We start from the raw sequence: 25,707 nt of genomic DNA on the forward strand, positions 1-25,707 counted from the left end.
CAGTAGCTTGCCAGGATCTCCGGGAGGGATGGAGGAATCGAACCTGGGTCGGTCGCGTGCAAGGCAAATGGCCCTACCCACTGTGCTATCACTCCAGCCTATTGAATATACATGGTATAAATTTATTCTATTTAATTTTAACTTTGATCATTTGGTTATAATGGTATTTTCCTGTATCTCCACTACCAATTTGCTATTTTTCCCTCTGTAATTGACATCTATTTAGCGAGATTTTCTGACAATGTAAATATTGTTTTTCATTAAATTTTTAGCCGCCAGTTTCCATAAGTCAGTAAGACTTTTGTATGTTCTTTTTTTGGAGTTTTAATTTTTATTTTGTTGAATCACCGTGAAAAAAGTTACAAAGCTTTCAGGTCTCAGTCATATAATGATCAAATCCCCATCCCTTCACCAGTGCACATATTACACCACCAAGAACCCCGATATACCTCCCCCACACAACCCCACCTAAGTGGCTAATGATCTTCACTTTACTCTCTATACTCTGAGTACATTCAATATTTCAACAGAGAACTCACTATTATTATTTAGAATTTTTCCCCAACAATCAAACCTGCTGAAAAGGCATCATTTGAAAATTTGTTTTCCATTGCTGAGAGGGAAGAATATATGAGCTCGGCGGCCATGACAACAGCCGCGTGGTTTTGGATTTCTGATATTTTAGTAATTAAGTCCAGAGAGATTTCTGCCAGAAGTCATCGAAAGACAAGGCCGAGAGAGAAAAACCTTTCCCCTCCCCGGGCGGCCTGGGGTTGTAGCTCAGTTCACAGTCTAGATGCATTTCTGTAAGAAGCCGCTGGGTGCCAAAAGTGATTAGTACCCCTCCAGGATAATAGTCTTTAAGGAGCAGAGGAGTCGTTTCTTGTGTGTGGCCTCTCCAGTTCTTGTCTGGGCGGGGAGTGGAGATGTTTATATTTTTTTGTCCTCTACTGAAGAAAAATAAAAGTGTTGATATATTCTCATAGAAATTTTTTTAAATTTTTTTTATGAGACAAAATTGTTTATTTTAAATTGTTCCATTGGGGTACCACGATGTAAAACACTATTAATATTAATGTTTTAGACCTACAAGTGTCACTTCACCACCTGAGACCAGAGCACCAGCATCCCTCCACCACTATCCTTAGGTCCTTTCTTGCCCGTCTGCCCAACCCCTAGTAGCAGGTTTAATTCTAAAGGCAGGATCTCAGGGTCTTATTGAACATTGTCTATTTCCTAACTATGATTGTTTTATACTACACATATGAGTGAGATCATTCACTATTTATCCTTCTCTGTCTGAGTCACTTTAACTTCTAATTCCAGACAAGGTGCAGCAAAATGCAGGGTTTGATCATTTACTATAGCCAAATAGTAGTATCCCATGAGTATATAAGAAGTTATATACCATGAATAATATGCCAAGAAATCATATGCCATAATTTCTTTAATCACTCATATATTCTATATAATTTTTTGAATTCTAATATCCACCTTAATTATTTATGAGATATAACTAATAATAAGCCACATAAGAAAATAAAATTCATAATTTTGAAATGGATTTTAAATGCCATATTTCAAAAAGGTGAGGACTGTCATCCAGTTAAACACACAAAGAGAACTTTAAAATTACTGCAGTCCCTTTTGATAATATTGGTAAATGTTCTAATTACTCATGCTGACTTTTCTGTTTTGGCTTTTGTGAGTGCTCAGGGCTGATTTCTGGCTCTGCACTCAAGGATTACTTCTGATAGTATTCAGGAGACCTTACAGGGTGCTGGGAATCCAACAGGTCAGATATACTACCTTGGCTGTGTGTAAAGCAAGTGCCTTACCCACTATACTATCTCTCTGGCCCCTTGGGTTGATTTTTTATGTGTTTTAATTATTTTAACTTTGAATTGATCATTTTTTATTGAACTGATATTTTAAAGTTAATATGAAGGTTAATATGTGCTAGATAATTAAGTATTTTCTGCTTGTGTCATCTGCCTAAAGTGCTGCTGGAGTCCTTTAGTAATTCTGTTTGAAGCTAACTATATGATTCACTGATCTAAAACTTTACATTGCTAAATTGCTCTCCTTTCTCATTTTAGAGACTCTATAGAGAAGCTTGGGACAAGGACAAGACTCAGATCCACATCATGCCTGATACACCTGACATCGTTCTGGCTAAAGCAAACTTAGTCAATACAAGTGATGTAAGTTTCCAAAAATCAACATATGTTTTAAAAAGATCACTTTAGGGGCCAGAGGGATTACAGTCAAGTAGGGTGCTTGCGTTGCATGCAGCCAACCCTGGTTTTATCCCTGGTACCCCACATGGCCCTCTGAGCACCACCAGTAGTGATCTCTGAGCGCAGCTCTGAACACTGATGGGTGTGGCCCAAAAACCAAAAAGAGAAGAAAAAAATCACTTTCATAACTAGTGCTTGCTCTAGCAAATCGATGAACAATAGGACAACAGTGCAATTCATAACTTCCAAATTAATTTATTTATTTGGAACTTATATTGAGGGCTTAAGTCATTTTGATTAATGGGACTTTGAACTGAAGCATCAAATTATTGATACTCAGGGATAGTTGGAGGTCTATGCTATTTGCTGCTTGTATTCCATTATTAGGACTGGAACGATAGCACAGTGGGTAGGGCATTTGCCTTGTACACAGAAGACCCGGGTTTGATTCCTCCGTCCTTCTTGGAGAGCCCAGCAAGCTACTGAGAGTATCCCATTCTCATGGCAGAGCCTGGCAAGTTACCCATGGCGTATTTGATATGCCAAAAACAGTAACAACAACTCACAATGGAGACATTACTGGTGCCCGTTCGAACAAATCAATGAACAATGGGACGACAGTGCTATAGTGCTACATTCTGAAAAATGTTCTTTTAGGGCATTTCATCATTTTGTGACTGTCACCAAGTGTAGTTATATAAACCTAAATGATACAGCCTTAATGCCCAAGCTATCCTATTGGGACTACCATCTTGTATGGAGTTTTGCTGATTTCAAAACTGTGACAGAATATATGGCTGTATAATGGTCTATACTGCTTTCTGTGTGACTAAGACGTTCTCGGGAGAAAGTTAGGACAAAGTCTACAATGCTGCTTACTATGCCTCTTTACATGCATGACATTTTGAATGAACGAACATACAAAACCCACAAAGAGAAATTTCATTTTTAATTTTTCCATCACTGTCACTGTATTACTGTCATCCCATTGATCATCGATTTGCTCAAGCAGGCACCAGTAACATCTCCATTCATCCTAGCCCTGAGATTATAGCAGTCTCTCTTTACTTGTTCTTTCGAGCAGTGCCGCAGTGGAGGCTCTTTCAGGGTCAGGGAAATGAGACCCATCATTGTTACTGTATTTAGTATATAGAATATACCACGGAGAGCTTTCTAGGCTCTGCCATGCAGGCAGGATGCTCCCAGTACCTTGCCAAGTTCTCTGAGAGGGAGAACTAGACTGTAAGAGGTCACGTGGCCGCAAATGCAGCCATGTTGTTTTCTAGTCTCTGGATCTTGGCTGTTGATGGGATTACATAGCAGCGCCAGGGGCAGTTTATGGATGTGGATGCCAAGCTACTTGAAAATAGGGGGTCTGGGTGGAAGAGGCCCCGTCCTGATTTGAGCAGGCTTGGAGATCTCAGCCGCGGGTCCCACACACCTGGTTTCCTCTGCTGGTTTCTTCATGAATGAGGCTTGTCTAAATGTGTGGAAAGTGGCTTTGAGCATGACTGTGGTTGGGTTCCAGAGGTCCTTGGCCCCCAGGGCTCTGCTCAGGGCGGGGAGGGAAACTTAACCCGCCCTGCTCTGAGGGGCTCTGGTGAAGACAGCCAGGCTCGGGGCAAGAGACTCTTTTTTCCATCATAACATAATTTCCCAAAGTTCAGAGATTTAAAAAAAGCCAACTGTACAAAGAGTTCACTGAAACTTTTAGTGAAGGACTTTAGCATTAAACAATACATAAGAATAGTGCCTCAAAGGATTAACGTATAAAGTACAAATTCGAGATTGAGAGGAATTTTAAGCTGACTTCTGAATAAAGTGAATTAAATTATATTTCCAATGCTATAATTATATAGCAAATCTGAAGAAACAAATGATTTCGTTTAAACTTTGAAAAATTATCATTTAAAATTTTCTAAAAAAACCTTATATTTTCCAAGCTAAAAGGATTTTGTGTCTAGATTCTACTTTGTTTCTAGATTCTACTTTGGACAGACTCTGTATTATTCTGACAAAGACTATTATACAATGTATTAATTATATAGAAGTGACAACCTGTTAGACACAATTTTCCTTACTTTGGGTATTACGTAGAAAGTCTTTCTCTTTTTTAACAAAAACTTCTAATAGAAACCCCAGTTAATTGTAAATCAGCATCCAAACAATATTTCACTTCATTTTTCTATCAATTTACTTCCAGACTCATTCATGTGATTATTTTGGAATAGCTGACATTTAATTCTATTGCCCGAGGTAATTGAAGAGCTTGAAAGTTTAAAACAGGCTCATCAACAATCAGTGGGGGCTGGAGCAATAGCACAGGGGCTAGGGCGCTTGCCTTGCATGCGGCCAACCCGGGTTCGATTCCCAGCATCCCATATGGTCCCCTGAGCACCTCCAGGGGTAAGAGTGCAGAGCCAGGTGTCACTCCTGAGCATAGCCAGGTGTGACCCAAAAAGCAAAAAAAAAAAAAAAAAAAAAGCAAAAAAAACAATCAGTGGGCATTATCTCCAATTGCATTTGCATATTCTAGACCACAGACTATTCTCATGGGTTCTTAAAATACTTATCACATTAGATTGACTAAGTTGTAATTGTTTGGGGGAAATAGTTTTACTTATAGTGATTTTCCTTTCTTAACAGAAACTCTACAGATTGGGCTACGAGGAACTGAAGAAAAAAGGTTATGATCTTCCCCTTGATGCTTTATCCATCAAAGCAGCAAAAGCATCCCGAGAAATTGCCAGTGAAGTAAGAGCTTATCCTCTGTTTATATTGATTTAAATGAAACCTAATACTTCAAAGCATTGTCAACCTAGCCTTAACTTGAACAAAATCTTCCAAGGAGTCAAAAATTAAAAGAGTAAAATGATCCCAGAGATTTGGTGTGGGATAAGGAGAAGCTCAAGGATAAATTACTTATGTATGGATTTTGTAACTGGCTTTAGCCTTTAATCTTTCTAATCAAAGTAAAAACCTTACATCTGTGACTCCCTAGGATGAGTGAAATATTTTCAGTTAATATGCTTTGTCATTTGCTATAAAGATGTTGTCATAAGTGAATATTGAAAGAAATAAGATATATTTTCCCTCTCCTTTAGTACAAATACAAGGAAGGCTTTCGCAAACAACTTGGCCATCACATCGGTGCCCGGGACATTAAGGATGACCCCAAGATGATGTGGTCCATGCATGTGGCCAAGATCCAGAGTGACAGGGAGTACAAGAAGGACTTTGAGAAGTGGAAGACCAAGTACACCAGCCCCGTGGACATGCTGGGGGTGGTGCTGGCCAAGAAGTGCCAGACCTTGGTCAGTGATGCAGACTACAGGAACTACCTGCACCAGTGGACATGCCTGCCTGACCAGAACGATGTCATCCATGCTCGACAGGCCTATGACCTCCAGAGCGATGTGAGTATGATTTTCCTTTGTTCGACAAAACACATCACTTTTCCTAAGTACCAAATCTCCCCCCAAGTGAGAGGAATAAACTTATACAGCTGAGTTTACTGTCCTGGACAAATCTTCCCACTCTATTCAATAACCTAAATGAAATACTTGGGAGCACCACTATTTCACCAAGAAAGAAGCAGCAAAATCCCCATTATTCTGTGAAAGCTTTAGATGGTTGATATAGTTGTGTTGGGTAATTCTCTATGTGCTTATGAATTAGAATGTTTTTTGAATATGCTTGTAATCTAAATGTTTTGTTGGTTTGCAAGACATACCAAAAAGTTTTTATTTCCTAAGATACAAATGTTACTATATAATGTAATATGCCAGTTTTCTTTCTGTAGGAATATAGTACTAATGCTTACACTTCTGTCATTTGTCCTTTTTCATTTCAGAATGTGTACAAGGCTGACCTTCAGTGGCTAAAAGGCATTGGTTGGTTACCCACTGGTTCTCTTGAGGCTGAGAAGAATAAGAGAGCTACTGAGATTTTGAGTGACCATGTTTACCGTCAGCACCCCAATAAATTCAAGTTTTCCAGCCTTATGGACTCCATCCCAATGGTTTTGGCAAAAAGCAATGCTATTACCATGAACCATGTAAGTCTCCTTTTCTTCTTTTTCTTTTGTCTGTCTTTTATTTACTTAATGAATATATTAAAGGTGACTATGTGTGTTATAAACACTGACATCAGTTCTATAAAAATATATTTAATTTGGAGTGAGTGGGTATTGGTCATATTCCTGGGTGCTTAGGCTTTTTGGCTTGGTGATTGATTCCTAGAGATGATCAGGGGACCATATGTGATGTGTCTGGTGCTTTCAGGGTTCACAGCCACTCCTGGAAGTATCATGATACTTGGCTAAGCACAGGTCAATGCTAAATCCTGTACAGACCCCAGCCAGGCTGGGCACCTCAGGGGCCGTAGCTGGCAATGCTGGGACAGGGTTGAACTGTGTTCCCGAGCATGTGCTGTCGACCCCTGAACTATCTCCCTGAACTCCTAATTCATTCTTTCGCTTTCCACTTAAGGGTTGTCAAGTAGGTGATGTGCTTCTTCTGTCTTCCCTTGGTGTTAGAAGTGTCACACATATCAAGCCAGAGCAATCTCTTTTGCTCTAAGAACCAGATGCAGTTTATGTGCCTGTCCTCGCTGGTGCAGTCATGCTCTTTTCTGTTGATTTTAGCGCCTCTATACAGAAGCGTGGGATAAAGATAAAACCTCTATCCACATCATGCCGGACACCCCTGAAGTTTTACTTGCTAAACAAAACAAGATAAATTACAGTGAGGTAAGCAACAGAGGTACTGTACACAGAACAGTTCCCTCTCCCTCCCTTTACACATCAAACTTATGATGGTTCTTGTCTAATTCAGAAACTCTACAAACTTGGATTAGAGGAAGCCAGGAAGAAAGGTTATGACATGCGGTTAGATGCTATTCCCATCAGGGCCGCCAAAGCCTCCAGGGACATAGCGAGCGAAGTAAGTTCAATTTCAAGATTCTTTCCCTTCAGCATGCTCAGAATTTTCACTTTTTTCCCTTCTGGTTATAAAGTAAAACAAATAGTCAGTGAGGTTCAAGCTCTTGCTTACAGGTTTTTTTTTTCTACAATTTAAAAACAGTGGTTAAAAAAAAAATGTTCGCAACACAGAGGCTAGCTTCTGGCTTCTGGTGAGTCAGTGGCAGCACACATTTCAAAATGGTAGACATTTTCTGCCAGACAAAAACACTGGACTTAGTTCAGGTATATTTTGGCTTTCCCATATAATATAATTATGTGCAAATTAACTTTTTGTAGGATTTCTTTAAAACTCAACCTTTGTTCTAGGAACCAGTGATCCTAGGATGACTGAATGATGAGAAATATAATTATATTTAAATTATGACCATGGTCTGGGTTGTGTGCTTGACTCAAGTCAGTAGTTGCTGCAGATACTAGTTTTCTTTCCGAAATGTATTTGCCCAAGATTTTAGAAACTTTCCCCATTTTTTTGTTCATGAAATAAAAAATATATTTTTCTTATATTTTTCAAATATGGGAAGTGACTACCATACTTTTAAAATAAATGATTGACAATCCTAGGTGGGTCAAAAGCATAATGCATATTAAAATATGCTTCTGTTAAATAATATAGTATAAGGAATAGTGATACAGAGAAATGCTTGAGTGACAATAGGAAAAAAGCAATTACATATAATCATATAATATGAGTCCTGTTGTTCTCTCTCATGTAATTATGCATGAATACACACATCAAAATATGCCACACAGGGATGGAGCGATAGCACAGCAGGTAGGGTGCTTGCCTTGCATGCGGTTTGACTCGGGTTTGATTCTCAGCATCCATTATGGTCCCCCGAGCACCGCCAGGAGTAATTCCTGAGTGCAGAGCCAGGAATAACCCTTGAGCATCACCGGGTGTGACTAAAAAAGCAAAAAAAAAAAAATACACCACACAGAAATTTAAAGTGTTTGATCACTGAACAGCAGAAAATTTTAATTTACATTTAAATTTTTTTGTTGTTTTTGTTTGTTTGTTGGTTTGGTTTTTGGGATACATCCAACATTGCTCAGTAATTATTTCTGGCTCTGCACTTAGGAAATCACTTCTGGTGGAGTGATTCCATCTGGGAATACATGGGATGCCAGGGATCGAACCTGGGTTGAACACATGCAACGCAAGTGCCTTATCTGCTATACTAGTTTTCTGGTCTATACATTGAAATTTTGGGAACCAGAGTGAATACATTTTATGTACACTTATGATTCAGTTTTAAATGGTTTGTAAGAAGCATGTATTTTTTCATATCCACAGAAATCATTCTAGTTTCCATAAATAGGAAAATTTGAGATTAATGGCTTCTTTTTACTAAAATAAGTTAAAATAGGAAATAACAACAGTCCTTTTTCCCTTTTAGTTCAAGTACAAAGAAGGCTATCGTAAGCAGCTCGGTCACCATATTGGAGCCCGAGCGATACATGATGACCCCAAGATGATGTGGTCCATGCATGTGGCCAAGATCCAGAGTGACAGGGAGTACAAGAAGGACTTTGAGAAGTGGAAGACCAAGTACACCAGCCCCGTGGACATGCTGGGGGTGGTGCTGGCCAAGAAGTGCCAGACCTTGGTCAGTGATGCAGACTACAGGAACTACTTGCACCAGTGGACATGCCTGCCTGACCAGAACGACGTCATCCATGCTCGACAGGCCTATGACCTCCAGAGCGACGTGAGTAGCCAAAAATCACGAATGTTGGGCCTAGGTGGGAAATCAGTAAATTAACACCACTTGGATAGGGTGTTTGGATAGTTGATACAAAATTCACTCTTCCTTGCAATGGGGAAATAGCTTGTCTTCCTTGTGAGTGTTAATCCTTTAATCCTCCAGACCAAAACAGAAATTGTGTCTGGGATTCCGCCTGACTTACCAATAAATAGTTTTCCCCACTATCCAAAATAAAGAATTTCTATGAAAACGCTTACCAGTTGAAATGCTACAAAGAAGCAATTACCATTATTTTATAAGGAAAAAATCTTAAAACATTCCCTGACTCCCCAAGTAACATACCAGTTAATACTTGATAGCACATAAAGCCTAAGATAACTGAGCTACAAGTAAAGTTGAACTGATAGGCTATCTATCAGTGTCAGCCCTAAACGCCACAATAGGATGCTGGCAATGCCAGTTTCAGAGCTGGTCTGTGCACAACCTCTGTTAAAGGCTGCTGCAAACAGATGCTGAACACTGGCTTTCATTATTAAAAGGGAGTGTTTTCTTTGGATTTTTTTTAATTTAGTTAAAATAAATACTAAAGTACATCTTTTGCAAAAACACTTGCTGGCCTAATGGGAACTTTTGAAAAGCAGAGCGGTCTGTATTTTTAAGAGTGCTTTTACTTTTTTACTTCCTTTATATGCATATGTTTTTCCAGGGCAAGAGAAATATTTATTGACTGTTTTATGTCAACAGAACATGTACAAGGCAGATCTCCAGTGGATGAGAGGCATCGGCTGGGTTCCTATTGGCTCTCTGGATGTGGAAAAATGCAAACGGGCAACTGAAATTTTGAGTGATAAAATTTATCGCCAGCCTCCAGACAAATTCAAATTTACTAGTGTGACTGATTCCCTGGAACAAGTATTGGCCAAGAATAATGCTATTACCATGAATAAGGTGAGGTTACAAAAATTAGGGAACCAAGATAAGATTAATAAAGCTGAATCAGAGAAAAAGAATCACAATTGACAAAATAAAAAGGGCATGTTTATCTCATCTATCTATAAATCATTTATATTTCTAATATTTACTTCAGTGATTGCTTTATGTCCTATTTTATATTTAAATGTTTTTTGTGAAAAATACTCTTAATTTATTTTTGTTTTGGTTTTTGGTTTATTCGGGGATACTAGTGATGGAATCCAGGGCCTTTTACATGCAATGCTTGTGCTCCTGAGTTACACCCCCATTCGCCTCAATTCTTTTGAATCGTTAACATACATTTCAGTCTCTTAGAAAGCACTTATGGAGTGTTGGAACATTGTATGACTGAAGCCCAATCATGAAAAACTTTGTAACTGTTTAAAAAATAGAAAACACTTATGAGCATCTGTTTTTTTATTAACTGATTACACAGAGAGAAACATTTCAAATATATACTGTGTAGAAAATCATAATCTTTTAAGACCTTTGATTATAAAGTTCTTTTGTCTGTGAAATTTCTGTTAATTAGACTTTGCATTTTCCCCACGATGACACTATTTTTGCTCTGGTAGCGCTTGTACACTGAAGCCTGGGACAAAGACAAGACCCAGATCCACATCATGCCAGATACCCCGGAAATCATGTTGGCAAGAATGAACAAAATCAACTACAGTGAGGTAAGAGAAGACACTGCTTCACAGACCCATGCCAGGTTCATTTCAGCCATCTCCTGCCACTTCTCCCGGGGACAGCTACCCCTTCCCATGACACCCCTGTGCTGCCACTCCCCCACGTCTTCATTCACACAACATTCAGTACTGTGACTGTCACCTCAGTCTGTCAGAATCCAACTGTTCAGGTACGATTCATTGCAAAGGCCATTATCTGTGGAAACTTTCCTAATTCTCACTTCAGAATAAATTATTCCTTCCTGGAGGTCTTTATAAATAATGGGGTTCAGTCACCTCTCATGGTCTTAGCAAGCTGTTCCCTAGGCTATCAGTCTTGTCATTTCTTCACCCAGAAATCCAAAAGCTAGGAGATGACTCACCCTCATCTTTGACTGCTGTGTACCTAACACCATTAGGGTCGCAGAATAAACATTGACTGAATTTATTTCTACGTTAAATGGCTAAAATATTTCCTTGTTTTCCCATTTTTGCCACCTTAAGCTCATAGGTGTCAATTCAAACTTTTCTGTTCGTCTCAAAACCTACTTGCTGCTTTAAGTGAAAAATCTTAAATTAATATATGCTATTGGGGTATAGTTAATTTGATGTTTCTTTCCTTTAAAGAAAGGTGCAATATCCTACATAGGCATTATTTTCAAGGCTTTATTTCAACCAAAAATGTGGAAGACTTAGAATCCTAAAAGTTAGATTTTTAGGGGCTAAACAATAGCTCAAGTGATAGAACTTTCCCTGGCACTGCATGTCCCCACCAACACTGCCAGATGTGGCCCTTATTTTTTTTTAAGTAAGATTATTGTACCTGTAGAACTTAGCTTATTATTTTAATCCCTATCAGTTTTTATATGCTTCCCACCATTTTTTAAAATTTTGGTGGACGGGAAGGGTCAGATCACACCCAGCAGTGCTCAGTGACTATTTCTGGTTCTATGCTCAGGCATGAGCCTTGGCAGTGCTTGAAGTACCACACGTGGTACCAGGCATTCTAATTGGGGGTCATTTCACGTAAGGCAAGAAGCATCTTCCCTCCTGCTATATATTTACAGATCAACACAATTCTTTTTGATGCTTTGTGGCATATTTTAGGATATCACATGGCTTGTTTACTTATCACTGTTGTTAAACATTTGAATGTTTTTTCAGTTTCTATCATTTGAAACTGTGTCATTTGACAATTCCCAAATTTTTGCTGCTCAGACTTTTGCTTCAATTCTGATTCTCTCTCCACAGAGCCTGTATAAACTCGCCAATGAAGAGGCAAAGAAGAAAGGTTACGACCTGAGAAGTGATGCTATTCCCATCGTGGCTGCCAAGGCCTCGAGAGACATTGCCAGTGATGTGAGTTGTCAACTTCACTCTGAATATGTGATCAGGGTCGGATAGTACTTCAGACCACAGTGCTTATATACCTCATAGATGCTCACTGGGGGCCGCATACTTCAGTTGCAGTGCTGTGTGCTGGAAAGTAGACATTCTGGCACAGACAGCCAACCTGCCGGGACCATGATTGGCATGTATGGTGGTGATGGGGATCAGACTCATGGCTCCATCCGTGCAAGGTAGCACTTCATGCCACTGAAAATTCCCAGCTCTGCTCCCGGGGATCCTTCAGGAACACACCACTGCTCTAGCAATCAGGGTCTGCTCTGAGGAACAGGCAGGCACTGCCTTTTGTATTGGAACACTGTGTTCTTAGTTTATGTGTCTCAGACCTTCCCCACAAACGGATCTTTGTCAATAATAATAAATAATGAAACTAGGAACAAGATGTTTTGGAATATTACTATTCCATTTTGTGTATTGCTTAAGCAACTCCTAAAGCCAAACTCTTGCTGAGTCCTGGAGTTGAAATTTAGATCATTCCATGTTTATCCCGCTGTACCTAACTGTTTTCTGCTCACTCATGGACACTTTTTCAGCTGCTTTTGAGACTCGAGGCTGTATTTTAAATCGTTGGCTCCTATTTTAAGTAAGAGTCCATGAATATGGGGTGATAAAAAATATGGTTGGCCTCTGTGTGACTAGAATACATGATTTTTTTAGAATTGTGCTATAACCAGTTTGACTTGGCTGCTATAACAGCTTCATTAGTGTCACTAGTTTTCAAAATGAACCAAATAATTGCTTCTGCCACTGAAGGTGTGACTTCATTATAAAATAATAAATTCTCCTTCGGTGGATACTGAACATAGTCCTTGACCTAGAGTACTTCTTGAATACACTCTCTTTAGTTATCAAACACACAAAGTTCTTATTATTACTTTTATTTTTGACATGCATTAAGCATATACAATCCATTTCTTTGGGGCCAGGGCAATAGTACAGCAGGTAAGGCAATTGTCTTGCATGAGACCAACCTGGGTTCAATCCCCAGTGTCCCGTATGGTTCCCTGAGCACACCAGGAATAATCCCTGAGTGCACAGCCAGGAATAACTCCTGAGCATCACTGGAGTTGGCTCTCAAACCAACCAAACAAAAAAATCTAACTTTCCACTATAAAAACTAAGTTCTTTGGTCCATATTGCCTGTGCCTCACTTCCACAGGTGTTTTCTCCCCACTGTGTACACTTCTGCTCCCCAGAACTTCATAGTAAATTGGCTGATGCACACAGTCATGTGGTTTCCATCTATACCATTGCTATTAGGTAAAGGTTAGGGATCTAGCTTCAAGTACTGTTACTAGCAGAAGTTAGTTAGCAATTGTGATGTAAGAAAATTACTTTCTAAAGCTTTGTGGCTGCTAAAGATTTATCATGAAAATTTGATTTGTGTATTTTTAAATCTCAGTACAAATACAAAGATGGTTACCGCAAGCAACTTGGTCATCACATCGGTGCCCGGGACATTAAGGATGACCCCAAGATGATGTGGTCCATGCATGTGGCCAAGATCCAGAGTGACAGGGAGTACAAGAAGGACTTTGAGAAGTGGAAGACCAAGTACACCAGCCCCGTGGACATGCTGGGGGTGGTGCTGGCCAAGAAGTGCCAGACCTTGGTCAGTGATGCAGACTACAGGAACTACCTCCACCAGTGGACATGCCTGCCTGACCAGAACGACGTCATCCATGCTCGACAGGCCTATGACCTCCAGAGCGATGTGAGTACATTCATAATAGAGCTGCATGTAGAAACTGTTTAAACTTTATAAAAATTATCTTTAGGTACAATCCTTAGGTCTATTCAAGGTCAGGTTTATTGGTTAGTGGATGAGATTTGAGACAAAGAATAGTTGCATTGCTTTATTGAGAATTATTAAACATCTTTACAAGGAAACGAGCTTGATCTTACCAAAAACATATAGCTGGATTTAGATTGTTAAGATCCAGAGTTTGACAGTGGAAGACACCTTTTATTCTCCAAAGGGGGAAGTTAAAACAAAAAGTTTTCTCTATGTGATGTAGAGGTGATAGAGAAGTTTAGGAATATGCTTGCATGTAGTGACCTCAGTTGAATCCTCAGCACCATATATTCTCTCAAGCACTGCTGGCTGTGACCCTCTAGGCCATCAGCATTGGGGTGGACCAGGCAAACCCTGGCACCTCAGGACCCAGGCATTTCTGCATCTTTAGGCCCTTGCATTGAACCAATGGCCAGGGTGGACAAGAATGCCTAGGGAGGATTCTGATCGTCCTAAGTCCTCCTGGGCATGTGTAGGGAGGTCCCTCTTCCTTGCAATCAAGTGAGATTATAATAAGTAGAATATGATGGTTGCTATGCCACTAAATGATACTCTCATGATAACCAAGTGGTTGTTTTGTCTGAAAGCGCATTCCACACTTCCCCTCCTTAGCATGGCTCTGTGGGTGGGTGAGAGGTGGTCACAATGTAATTACAGACTCCAGTTCCTATCAGAAGCAGAGACACCCTCCCAAGTTTAGGTAGAAGTGCATTTCCTGTGATGTAGATTCATAAACATTTGAATAAATTATTAGGCATTAGATGATTTCTGATGATAAAGCCAAAAAATAATTATACAATAGTTGGCAGTTTCCAGATACTGTGCAACCCCCACATCTCTTCCATTGCATTCCATATACAGAACCCATTGTTTTGCAATTTATTTTAAAAAGAAAGGCTTTGCCTTGATGAAAGGTGGTAAAAATGGCTAATGTCCCGCTTAGAGTGACATGTTGACAAGCAACTCCTGCCTTTGCCCCTTCAATCTGCTGTATGGCCTAAGTAACTTGAGAAGTACTAGAAAGTAAAATACACTCCAGAGTGAAAAATGTTACTGTTGTTATTTAAGGAGGAGTAACTAATCAGTATAAAGAAATTTCAATAGGCTTTTTGTCCCAACTGTAAAATACCAGTTTATATCTTCTACTTAATTGCTGTTAGAGTGAAAACCATCAAATAGCTGAACAAAGGCCCAGTTCCATTGCTGTGTTTATTGAATGGGCATACAAAAACATGGAACAGTAGTGATTTAAAAATAAGGGCCCCAGAGAGAGTTAGTGGGCAGAACCTGGATTTGGTCCCTAGCACCCTATATAGTCCCCCATGCCCAAGGAGCATATGCCCTGAGTACAGAGCCAGGAGCGAACACTGGGCACTGCCAGGTGTGGCCCAAAAACCTAAATAAATGAATAAAGAAAGAATTAAATATCTGGAAAGAGGTCCATGCTTCCTGTCCTGAGAACTGCATGGGAACATTTATTGTTCCCATCTTGACCAGTGTCAAAGCCTTCAAAGGTCTGTGGCAGGTAGGGCTTCAGGGTTCCACATCATTGTTGCATTTAACTCGTTTTAATTTTTAGTCAGTTTTATTCAAGAATTTCTAACATTGACAACTCTTATAAAAAGTGTCCAGGGGCTGGAGCGATAGCTCAGCGGGTAGGGTGTTTGCCTTGCATGGGGCCGACCCAGGTTCGAGTCCCAGCATCCCATATGGTCTCCTGAGCTCAACCAGGGGTAATTCCTGAGTGTAGAGCCAGGAGTGACCCCTGTGCATCACCGGGTGTGACCCAAAAAGCAAAATTAAAAAAAAAGTGTCCAAACCCAGGAGAGACCTCCGGCAAACAGCATTCCTAAGGGTAGCTAACAGATATTAGTACTTCCACCCTACTTTAAGACACCCTGAGTTATTAAAGAAATAGAGCACTACATATATGTTTGAAATGTGAGAAAAATACACAAAGGGCCACAATCCAACCACTACAGAAAGATCACTCCTGTTCTTTGTGTATACACAGTCTTTAATGTGCTATCTTCATTCGGTAGCGTGTTAGTGACATTTCTACTCATGACAGATGTCTTAAAAATCTGGCTTTCAATAGATGCAGAGCATTTTATTTGAGGAGGCTCAGTATTAATTTGCCCATTATTGGACAAATATGTGATTTCTTTCACTCTGGGTTGGCATTCATATCCAGTGTGCAGACACATCAAAATAAAATTCACTGAGCTAGATATCAGTTTGGATCACTCCTTCGCCACTTGGTCACTTTTTGTTAGGGCTAAGAGATATTTCTGTGTTATTTCTGGACATAATTCCTCTTTCAGTCTTTCAACTCCAGTGTGATCATTTTCTATGAGAAAAGAACCAAGAACAGAACTATCGGACAACCACCAGAAACATGCTTTATTATATATTTCACTTGCATCTTTACCCCAAATCTTTTGGCCTGGCTAAAGAATTTCTGACATTTCCTCTTCACAGAATGTTTATAAAGCAGATCTCCAGTGGATGAGAGGCATTGGCTGGGTCCCCATTGGGTCTCTGGAGGTGGAAAAATGCAAGAGAGCTACAGAGATTCTGAGTGACAACATCTACCGCCAGCCTCCAGACAAGCTGAAGTTTACCAGTGTGACAGATTCTCTGGAACAGGTGTTGGCCAAGAACAATGCCATCACCATGAACAAGGTGAGCGCCACCTGTTGATATGGTTATACTTTCATGAAAAGTGGACTCAAGGTGATCCATGAAGGTGCAGAACCACACTCACACCTTAAATCATGTACTTGAAATTCCCTAAATAAGACCAGAGGGATAGTACAGTGGGTAAGGCACTTGCCTTGCATGCTGCTGACCTAGGTTTGATCCCCTGCATCTCATAAGGACCCCCCCATGCACTGCTCAGAGTGATCCCGGAGTATCAAGCCAGGAGTGATACCTAAGCACCACCAGGTATGGTCCAAAAAAAAGGAAGGAAGGAAGGAAGGAAGGAAGGAAGGAAGGAAGGAAGGAAGGAAGGAAGGAAGGAAGGAAGGAAGGAAGGAAGGAAGGAGGGAGGGAGGGAGGGAGGGAGGGAGGGAGGGAGGGAGGGAAGGAGGGAGGGAGGGAAGGAGGGAAGGGAGGGAGGGAGGGAGGGAGGGAGGGAGGGAAATACCCTAAATAATTTTTATTATTATAAATTTCAGTTTTGATAACCTGAATGGAGAGTCAAATCTGCACCTGAATATGAAATATTTAATTTTGTTTTTTCCTAATAACATTGAAAACAATCTTGTTTTAATGTGATACTTTGTAATTTTATTTTAAATGGTTTTCTATCACTATCTTCTTTGATAGCGTTTATACACAGAAGCCTGGGACAAAGACAAGACTCAAATTCACATCATGCCTGATACTCCAGAGATCATGTTGGCACGACAGAACAAACTCAACTACAGTGAGGTAAGGGAGAATTTTGTGGTGCACTCTGTTACTGTTGGTATCACTGTATCACTGTCGTCGATTTGCTCAAGCAGGCGCCAGTAATGTCTCCATTCACCCCTGTTGCATTCAGGGTCAGGGGAATGAGGCCCATTATTGTTACTGTTTTTGGTATATCGAATATGCCACGGGGAGCTTACCAGGCTCTGCTGTGTGAGACTCTGCATCACTCTCTTCCGGGAACTTTGTTTTATAGTCTCTGGATCTTGGCCGTTGGTGAGATTACCTGGTTGGGGGGGGGGGGTGCAGTTCGGCTGCCAGGACTCTGCTTGGAGCAGGGAGGGAAACTCAACCTGCCCCATTCCGAGGGGACCCTGGTGAAGACAGCCTGCTTGTCTGTTGGTACATTTTTTTTTTTTACATTTGTTTTCATGATTCCTGAGCCTTGACTATCATGGTGTAAATTGCTCCATGACATAAACAGTTGACCTGTCCAATCTCTGGGTTGAATCTTATATTCTAGAGGATTCCATGTGAAACTGAAATCATATTATTTTTTCATTTTATGGCATTGCCAGTGTAGATCAATGAGGATGAGTGGGAAGAGTTGACAATTCCAAGGGTCAGGATCGACAGACAAGATGCTAGTGGTTTATATAAAACATTATTGGTTGTTTAGCAGAAATTTAAGTCAACCAGATGTGCTATATTTTCATTTGCTAAATCTGGCAGTAGTACCATGGAAACTCCTATGATACCTTCTTTCTTTTACCTGGATCCTGAATAATTTTGAAAAGTAAAACATTGGAGAGCAAGTAAAATCAAAAATACTACTTTTTCCTACTTAGACTACAGGATATATTCATATGAAAACCATTTAAACTCATCACCAAACCCCAAAATCAGGTTGTTCACTGAGGAACAAACCATGCCAGAGTCGGGAAGTCTGCTCTGTCTCACTTGGGTGAGGTGCTGCTTAGATGACAAGGAACAAGGAGGGTGTAGGGCTTGTTTTGGAGGGAGCTGGTGAGAGTTGGAACTGTATAAGCTCCGTCATCCATCCCTACAGTAAGATACCACATCTCAGGGCAGAGCCAGGGAGAGCAAAGAAAAAGGCAACATCGATCAAGGAGGTTGGCTTAGGGGTAGGAGAGAGCCTGGGGACATTGGTGGAAGGAAGGTGACACTGGTGGTGGGATTGGTGTTGAAACATATTTGTTTGAAACTCTATTATGAACAACTTCGTAAATCAAGGTAGTAAAATAAAGGGGGGGAAAAAGAAAAGAAAATGTAATGTAGTAAAGGGGAGACGCCTAGATTAGCATTCAACCCAGAGTATAGGGAGAAGAAAGACAGAGAAGGAAAAAATTTGACAGGGGAAGGAAGCGGAAAAAAGGTTGAAATGGGGGAGCAGGACCCAGGGGCCTCGATTATACTAGGGATGTGATTGTAAATCATGGTTCTTAAATTAAATTAAAATGTTATTTAAAAAATAATAAAGATAAAACAAAAATTCCAGAGGCAAAATAATTCAACCCCTTTTATAAGACAAAAACTCCTTAGACAGGTGTGGGAGAGATACTCCAAACTCCATTACCAACAGTAATTGTAGATTTCTTTAAAGTTCAGTTTTAAGACATAGAATGGACTCACTTGTGGTATATTTTTAAAAATGTAGTATAAGACTAATACCTCAGAACAGTAGAAACAAGAGCCAGGAGTGCTGGTCCACAGTTGGAAGCTTGCCACAAGTGGTGGGGGGAGGACAACTAGGATAGAGAAGGGGCCACTGTGACAGTGACAGTTGGAAATGAGCACTCTGAACAAGAACCAGTGCTGAAAGTAGGTAAAGGGACAAACATGCTAACCTTTCAATACCTATATTGCAAACCATAATTCCCAAAAGGAAAGAGGGAGAGAGGAGAGAGGGGGGGGGGGAGAGAGAAGAGTGCCTGCCATAGGAACAGGCTGGGAGGACCAAGACAGAAGGAAAAGAAGGGAAACTGGGCAGATTAGTGGTGGGTGAAGGGATGCGTGAAGGGATGAGTGATAGAACATTGTTTGGAAGGGATACATTTGATGGACAGAATGGTGATGGAACATTGTATGTCTGAAACCCAATCAGGAACAACTTTGTGCCTGTGATTCTCATGGTGATTCAATAAATAAATAAACAAATAAGGTGCAGTTTTATACGTTTCTAAGAGTCGGTCAACTCTTAGAATCTTTTACTTGTGATGACAGACAAGTTTACTGTGTTTAAAATTGAATATTAATCTTTCCCATTTACTTTTTAAACATGATGAAAGAATGCATTGTAGTCATTACACTTTTAAGTAGGAAAAATAGATATAAAATATGAAAATTGTATACATAATATTAAATGTATTCTGATAGTTTTCACTCAAAATATGTCCATCAATCTATTTACTATATTTTATAATATGTAACCATATATACTAGTTCAACATACATATTCTATATATTTTAAAAGACGTATAATAAATTAAAATATCAATATATCTACATTATATTTTACATTTCTTTCTAATGCCCAGTGGCATACTTAGAGTGTATAATTTATTTACTTCCAGTATTGTTAGGAAGCTGGGTATCTTCCAGCATCTACTCTTTTATAAATGTAGTCTGTCATTTGATAACCTCTGAAATTTTTCTGCTGCTGCTCATTCTTTAATTCTGTCACAGAGTCTGTATAAGCTCGCCAATGAAGAAGCGAAGAAGAAAGGCTACGACCTGCGAGTCGACGCCATTCCCATCGTGGCTGCCAAGGCGTCCCGGGACATTGCCAGCGACGTGAGTGCTCTGTGGTATTTGCAGGGAGAGAGGGGAGGCAGTACAGTGTCATTTCTGTCACTGCAACAGAAAAATGCTTCTAGGTGTTGGTTAAAGCAGATTTACTGACTTCTATAAATTAAAGATGTTTTTCATTGAAGAACTTTCTTGATCATGACTTCCAAAGACTTCGATATCCAGGTGTCATGCATAGCCCAGGGGTAGTCTATGTTTCTGCATAAAACTGAATTTTAATCCACAGTTGCTTCTGGCTGAAATTATGAGCCATTCATGTCTTTATTTTTAGCACAGAGCCTTCACAGAATAAGAAAATGCCAGTTTGGTTTTCTTAATCCTTAGTTACATGAATTGTTCAACATTAAAAAAATGTGGTAAAAACCAATTCTAGGAAAAATCTTTTTTAAAAAACCTGTTCTGAATCCAGTTTTGCAAGCTCTTTAATTTTAAAAGAAAATTTCCCAAGTGTTTCCTTTTGGATTTTTAAAAAAAGGAATACAGAAAAACACAAGCAACTCAAAATAGTAAACTTCTATGTTTGGTCTTGTGTTCCACTGAAAGAAATGGGTGTTTGGGTAAACCACTCAAGTTTCTTTAAACATATGACTGGATTTTCGCATATCAGATGTTTAAAGTAGAGAGAAATTATCCAGAGTCAGCCCTTATCATGGTGTGCACTGAAATGCTTTCTCATAGAGACACAATCTGTTTTCTCAAATAAGCTATCCCAGCAAATCTGAGCCAAATGAGAGAGCAGGTCCTTGGAGAACAGATCAGTTTGACTTCAAGGAGTCATGTGACCCAGTGAAAGTCAGCAAGGCCAGATTGGGGAGGCGAGACAAGAGGGTTGTGAAATGGTACTGAGGACCCAGGAGTAACGTTACATTTTCAGGCTAATGACTAGGCTTTATACAAAAGCAAAAGACAAGGCTGTATGTAATTCTGACAGATTTTCTGAAGTGTTAGGAGCTTTGTTTCTAGGAACTTAATATCTGTGAACCATAGAACTTGGAGGATTGACCTGTCTTCCTGTTAGAGTATTGTCATGCATTCTAATCAAAATATAGTGGTTGAAGAAATAAGTTTGTATTCAGACCATTCCATTTCTCAACAAGAATTACCATTCCAGAAGGAAGAAGTTCTAGCTAATGACTTTTAGTTTTTTCTATTTATTTTCCTTTTGAACAACCACATTTCTTTTAGTACAAATACAAAGATGGTTACCGCAAGCAACTTGGTCATCACATCGGTGCCCGGGACATTAAGGATGACCCCAAGATGATGTGGTCCATGCATGTGGCCAAGATCCAGAGTGACAGGGAGTACAAGAAGGACTTTGAGAAGTGGAAGACCAAGTACACCAGCCCCGTGGACATGCTGGGGGTGGTGCTGGCCAAGAAGTGCCAGACCTTGGTCAGTGATGCAGACTACAGGAACTACCTGCACCAGTGGACATGCCTGCCTGACCAGAACGACGTCATCCATGCTCGACAGGCCTATGACCTCCAGAGCGATGTGAGTACTCAGACCTGTTTGTGACAGTGATGGACTATAATCTATAGTTGATAGCCTCGGGTTAGGTAGAGCCCTTACAAGGAATAATTTTCCTTCTCTCTACAGCTTGATCACTGTGCCTCCATTTCCTTTTAGAGAGAATACAGCATCCTGAAGATAGCTCTAATTTGGTCTTCACATTATAATATATTTTTAAATTTTTTTTGGTTTTGGGGACACACCCAGTTCAGGGCTTACTCCTGACTCTGTGCTGAGAGATCACTCCTGATTGACGCAAGAGCCCATATGGGGTGGCATGGATTAAACCAGAGTTGGATGCATGAAAGACAAACACCCTTTCCACTGTACCCTTTCTCTGGCCCAAGTCTTCATAATTTAAAAGATATCTTCAAAAGTTTAAGGGTTCTAGTCTTTATCTTTGCTTTTGAAATCATGTCATAACAACTTCAGTTAATGCTTTTTGTATTTGATTTCATCAGAATGTTTATAAAGCAGATCTCCAGTGGATGAGAGGCATTGGCTGGGTCCCCATTGGGTCTCTGGAGGTGGAAAAATGCAAGAGAGCTACAGAGATTCTGAGTGACAACATCTACCGCCAGCCTCCAGACAAGCTGAAGTTTACCAGTGTGACAGATTCTCTGGAACAGGTGTTGGCCAAGAACAATGCCATCACCATGAACAAGGTGAGCGCCAAGCCATTGAGAGATAAAACATGGCTTATGTCATTGAAGATATCTGATTAATTATCTTTCCCTTAAAATAAATCAAAGGTATTCACATATATATGCATATATGAGAATCATTGAGAAATAGCCAAAGTTAAGAATAGGACAGCTGGTCTGCAGAGGCAGTGCTTTGTTAGGGTACATGCTTTCTCTGCAGCGCAGCATATGCAGTTCCATCCTCAGCAACACGTGGTTCCCTTAGCATCACGTGGTACTGATTTAGAGGCCCCTGAGCACTGCAGACCTGGTAATTCCCAGCACGGCAGGGCCTGAGCAGCGCCCCCATCAAGATCCCTCTGAATTGAACTACTTACTCATGAGGGTCTCAGAGCTCCACTGCACTGCTTGGGAAGTTCCTAAATAAATGGATTTATTTAAAAAGAATAGGGCTTTTCTTTGGTATTCAAAGTGTCTGACGTTTATGAGAGTCAGCCATGGCAAGATTCTTTCTTGCTAGTTATTCAAGTAGGAAATTATAGATCAAATAAGTTAGATACAAATTTCCATAGTATTTTTCAGAAAGAAATCTAAGGATGGCATATCGGGGTACATTCACAATTATTAATCAGATGGACAAGCACCATGGGCAAGAATTTGTTAGTGTGGCCACACAATGCATATAGGGACGCACATACAGTTGGCAGTGTAAATGCTTAGAAAATATTTGCTGTTAGTTTGATTGGGGTAGAGGTAATCCCATAATAGATCACACACAAAGATGCAAATACACATTTCTTTTTTTATTCCAGAACGACTTTCTATTTAGTGACAGTAAATACTGTGTAAAACCAAAATACAGAAATATAAAGTGAACACACAGCAAGAAGATCCACTTCCAAGTATCTTAAACTGTTAAATGAAAATTTCTATATATGACTTTGTCTAATTTCTTGACCTTTTTAATCCCTCCCAGCGCTTATATACTGAAGCATGGGACAAAGACAAGACCCAAATCCACATCATGCCTGATACACCTGAAATTATGTTGGCAAGACAAAATAAAATAAATTATAGTGAGGTAAGACCATTTGTTTTATTTCTTTTGTTTTGATTATATTTTAACAAATGAGTAGAAATGTCATAATTATAGATTAAATCCTCATGTGGATCAATAAGCTATTTTTTTCTTTAATTTTCCTTACCGTGCCCTGAATAGAGGTATCATTATATTCAAAAATGAAATATAGGATAGATAGTTAAACACAAAAGTATCTGGGGCTAGAGTAATAGTACAGAAGGGAGGGTGCTTGCTTTGTATGTGTTCAATCTAAGTTTGATCCCCAGCATTCTGTATAGTCCTGAAATGGTTTTAGGAGTGATCCCTGAGTGTAGAGCCAGGAATTATCCCTGAACACTGCCAGGAATGACCAGCCCCCCCACCCCCCAAATAGGGAGGGATAAATCTGTCCTCAGTTTGAGACCACTGAAAAATATATGTATACATTTTCAGTAATTTATTTTTTCTACACACATAAACTTTTTTTTACCTATAATACAGGCCTAACGATGAGACATGCTTCTATCAAATAACCATTACCAGTAAAATTAAGAAGATAGGATTTCCTCTCTAGAATTATAAAATAGACCCTGGGGCAAGTCTGATCATAGCATTTTGATTGACCTTGGCTTCAGTTATTTCTGTGTGAGCAATCTTTCTCCTGGCCACAGAGCCGTTCTGTTTGATCCGCTATTCCCAGGCGGGCTGTCTCAGTTCAAACAGATGAAGACCTATCACAAACACTAATGAAGCTTTTAAGTCGTTCACTTTGGCTAAAATTAGGTCAGATGAGGTCGATTTTTTTCCAGACCACTGAAGGAGACCTGGGCTATTTTTTTTTTCTAAAATTTTCGTGTGGATTTACTTTCTTTAAAATTGCATTATTGTGTTCATTCCCCGTGGGCTGGTTGTAAGAGATTAGGTTTCAGAACTGCCCACTTGATTTTCTTCTCAACCCAATAAATAGCACTAGCATCTTCATCCCAGACTTAGTTCAGGGAAGATAAGCAAAACAGGGGCTGCGGAGATAGGCCAGGGGGCAGAGAGGATTTAAAGCCCCACGTTTGATCCCCAGTAGTGCATAGGACCCTAAGCACTATCGGGTGTGCCCTGGTGGCCTGCAGCTGTCCAAGGGCCCACGGGGCACTGTGCCTTTGGGGTTAACATTGAATACTCAAGCCCTGTTGTCTGAGTTCCACCCCCTCAGTCCTGGGTGCCTCTTGGGAACACCCTTCCCCATGAAATAAGAGACAAGCCGCCACATAGGTGTTTCCCTCCCTGTAACTATTGCAATTCTCTTGGGCATGCAGTTTATCGAACAAGCTTGAAAATGTAGTCTTGGTAATAACTGAGAAGTGCTCTCATCTTTGGAGCCCTTCATCTTTTTTAAGTATTGGAAGAATCAGAGAAATCTGTTTGACTAGAATCTCTGAGATAATTCAATCGGTTTTCCTCTTAAATGTAGGCACAAATTAGAGCATTAATTATTCAAGGGAAAATAATAAAAATATTTGACTCAATATAAAATGAACATTTATAAAACAATTTAAGAATGAGGTTCCAGGGATTTTTTATCTCAGCTATACCAATTTTTTTTTCATATTGCTTTCATTTCTCCTGATAAAATCTCATTTAAACAATTGTAACTCAGACTGGAGTGATAGTACAGAGCGTGAGGAACTTGCTTTGTATGTGGCTGACCTGAGTTTGATCCCCAGTATCTTATACGGTCCCCTGAGCACCTTCAGGAGTGATCCCTGAGCACAGGGTCAGGAGTAAGCAATGAGTAACACTAGGTATGGCCCCCCCCCCCAGAAAATGAAAAATTATTATGGCTTGTCATGCATTACTAGCCTACATTAAAAACATACAATAAGATCCCTCTGGGACTTTAAGTAATTTAAAAATTAAGTGTATTTTTTATCATATTTAAAATTTAAAATTAGATTCTCAATCTAATTTTAGAATGGAGAATAATAATGAAGCAATTGGATTTTACTGTTTCTGCCACACTTTAAAGGATTAACTTAATTTAAAGTTTTGACTTAATACTTTTTCAAAAATCAGAACTACACAATGAAATATGAAGTAGAAAGAAAAGTCCTAAAGATTTATAAGTAACTTATTGTTTTCCCCCTTAAAGATATACACTTATGGCTTTCTGTATCCCTTCCCAGACCCATTAGTAGACCACAGAACACTGTGTCTGCTTTTGCAAGCTTATCAAGCTTTAACAAAGGAAAAAGATGAAAAGAAATAAAAGATTCTGTTATTCCATCAAAGTCTAATTGAAGGCTCGGACTTCAACCTTTAGGTGTTCTTTGAAAGTTTTTCTGTGTGTACTCAGCATAACTTGTTTTAGGTAAACACTTTACACAGCCTTAACTTCCAAACACTATTTTCTAAATGAACATTGACATGGCTGCAGCCATATTGCCCAACTACATTTAAAGAAAAGGAAAAGGTA

The 25,707-nt window shown here is 39.7% G+C and overlaps 1 protein-coding gene across 1 annotated transcript in view; it reads left to right on the top strand.

Moving 5' to 3' along the window:
- The window catches only part of NEB (nebulin), a 234,641-nt gene that overhangs the window by 89,968 nt on the left and 118,966 nt on the right, over positions 1-25,707 (top strand). Inside the window, exons 55-67 of the mRNA XM_055120062.1 lie at positions 2,100-2,204; positions 4,887-4,994; positions 5,345-5,656; positions 6,094-6,297; positions 6,886-6,990; positions 7,076-7,183; positions 8,622-8,933; positions 9,675-9,878; positions 10,478-10,582; positions 11,825-11,932; positions 13,383-13,694; positions 16,257-16,460; positions 23,157-23,261. Of these exons, the coding sequence (XP_054976037.1) occupies positions 2,100-2,204; positions 4,887-4,994; positions 5,345-5,656; positions 6,094-6,297; positions 6,886-6,990; positions 7,076-7,183; positions 8,622-8,933; positions 9,675-9,878; positions 10,478-10,582; positions 11,825-11,932; positions 13,383-13,694; positions 16,257-16,460; positions 23,157-23,261 (2,292 nt within the window). The remainder of the gene's footprint in view (positions 1-2,099; positions 2,205-4,886; positions 4,995-5,344; positions 5,657-6,093; positions 6,298-6,885; positions 6,991-7,075; positions 7,184-8,621; positions 8,934-9,674; positions 9,879-10,477; positions 10,583-11,824; positions 11,933-13,382; positions 13,695-16,256; positions 16,461-23,156; positions 23,262-25,707) is intronic.

The sequence above is a fragment of the Sorex araneus genome, chromosome 1, assembly GCF_027595985.1.
Source record: "Sorex araneus isolate mSorAra2 chromosome 1, mSorAra2.pri, whole genome shotgun sequence".
Lineage (NCBI taxonomy): Eukaryota > Metazoa > Chordata > Mammalia > Eulipotyphla > Soricidae > Sorex > Sorex araneus.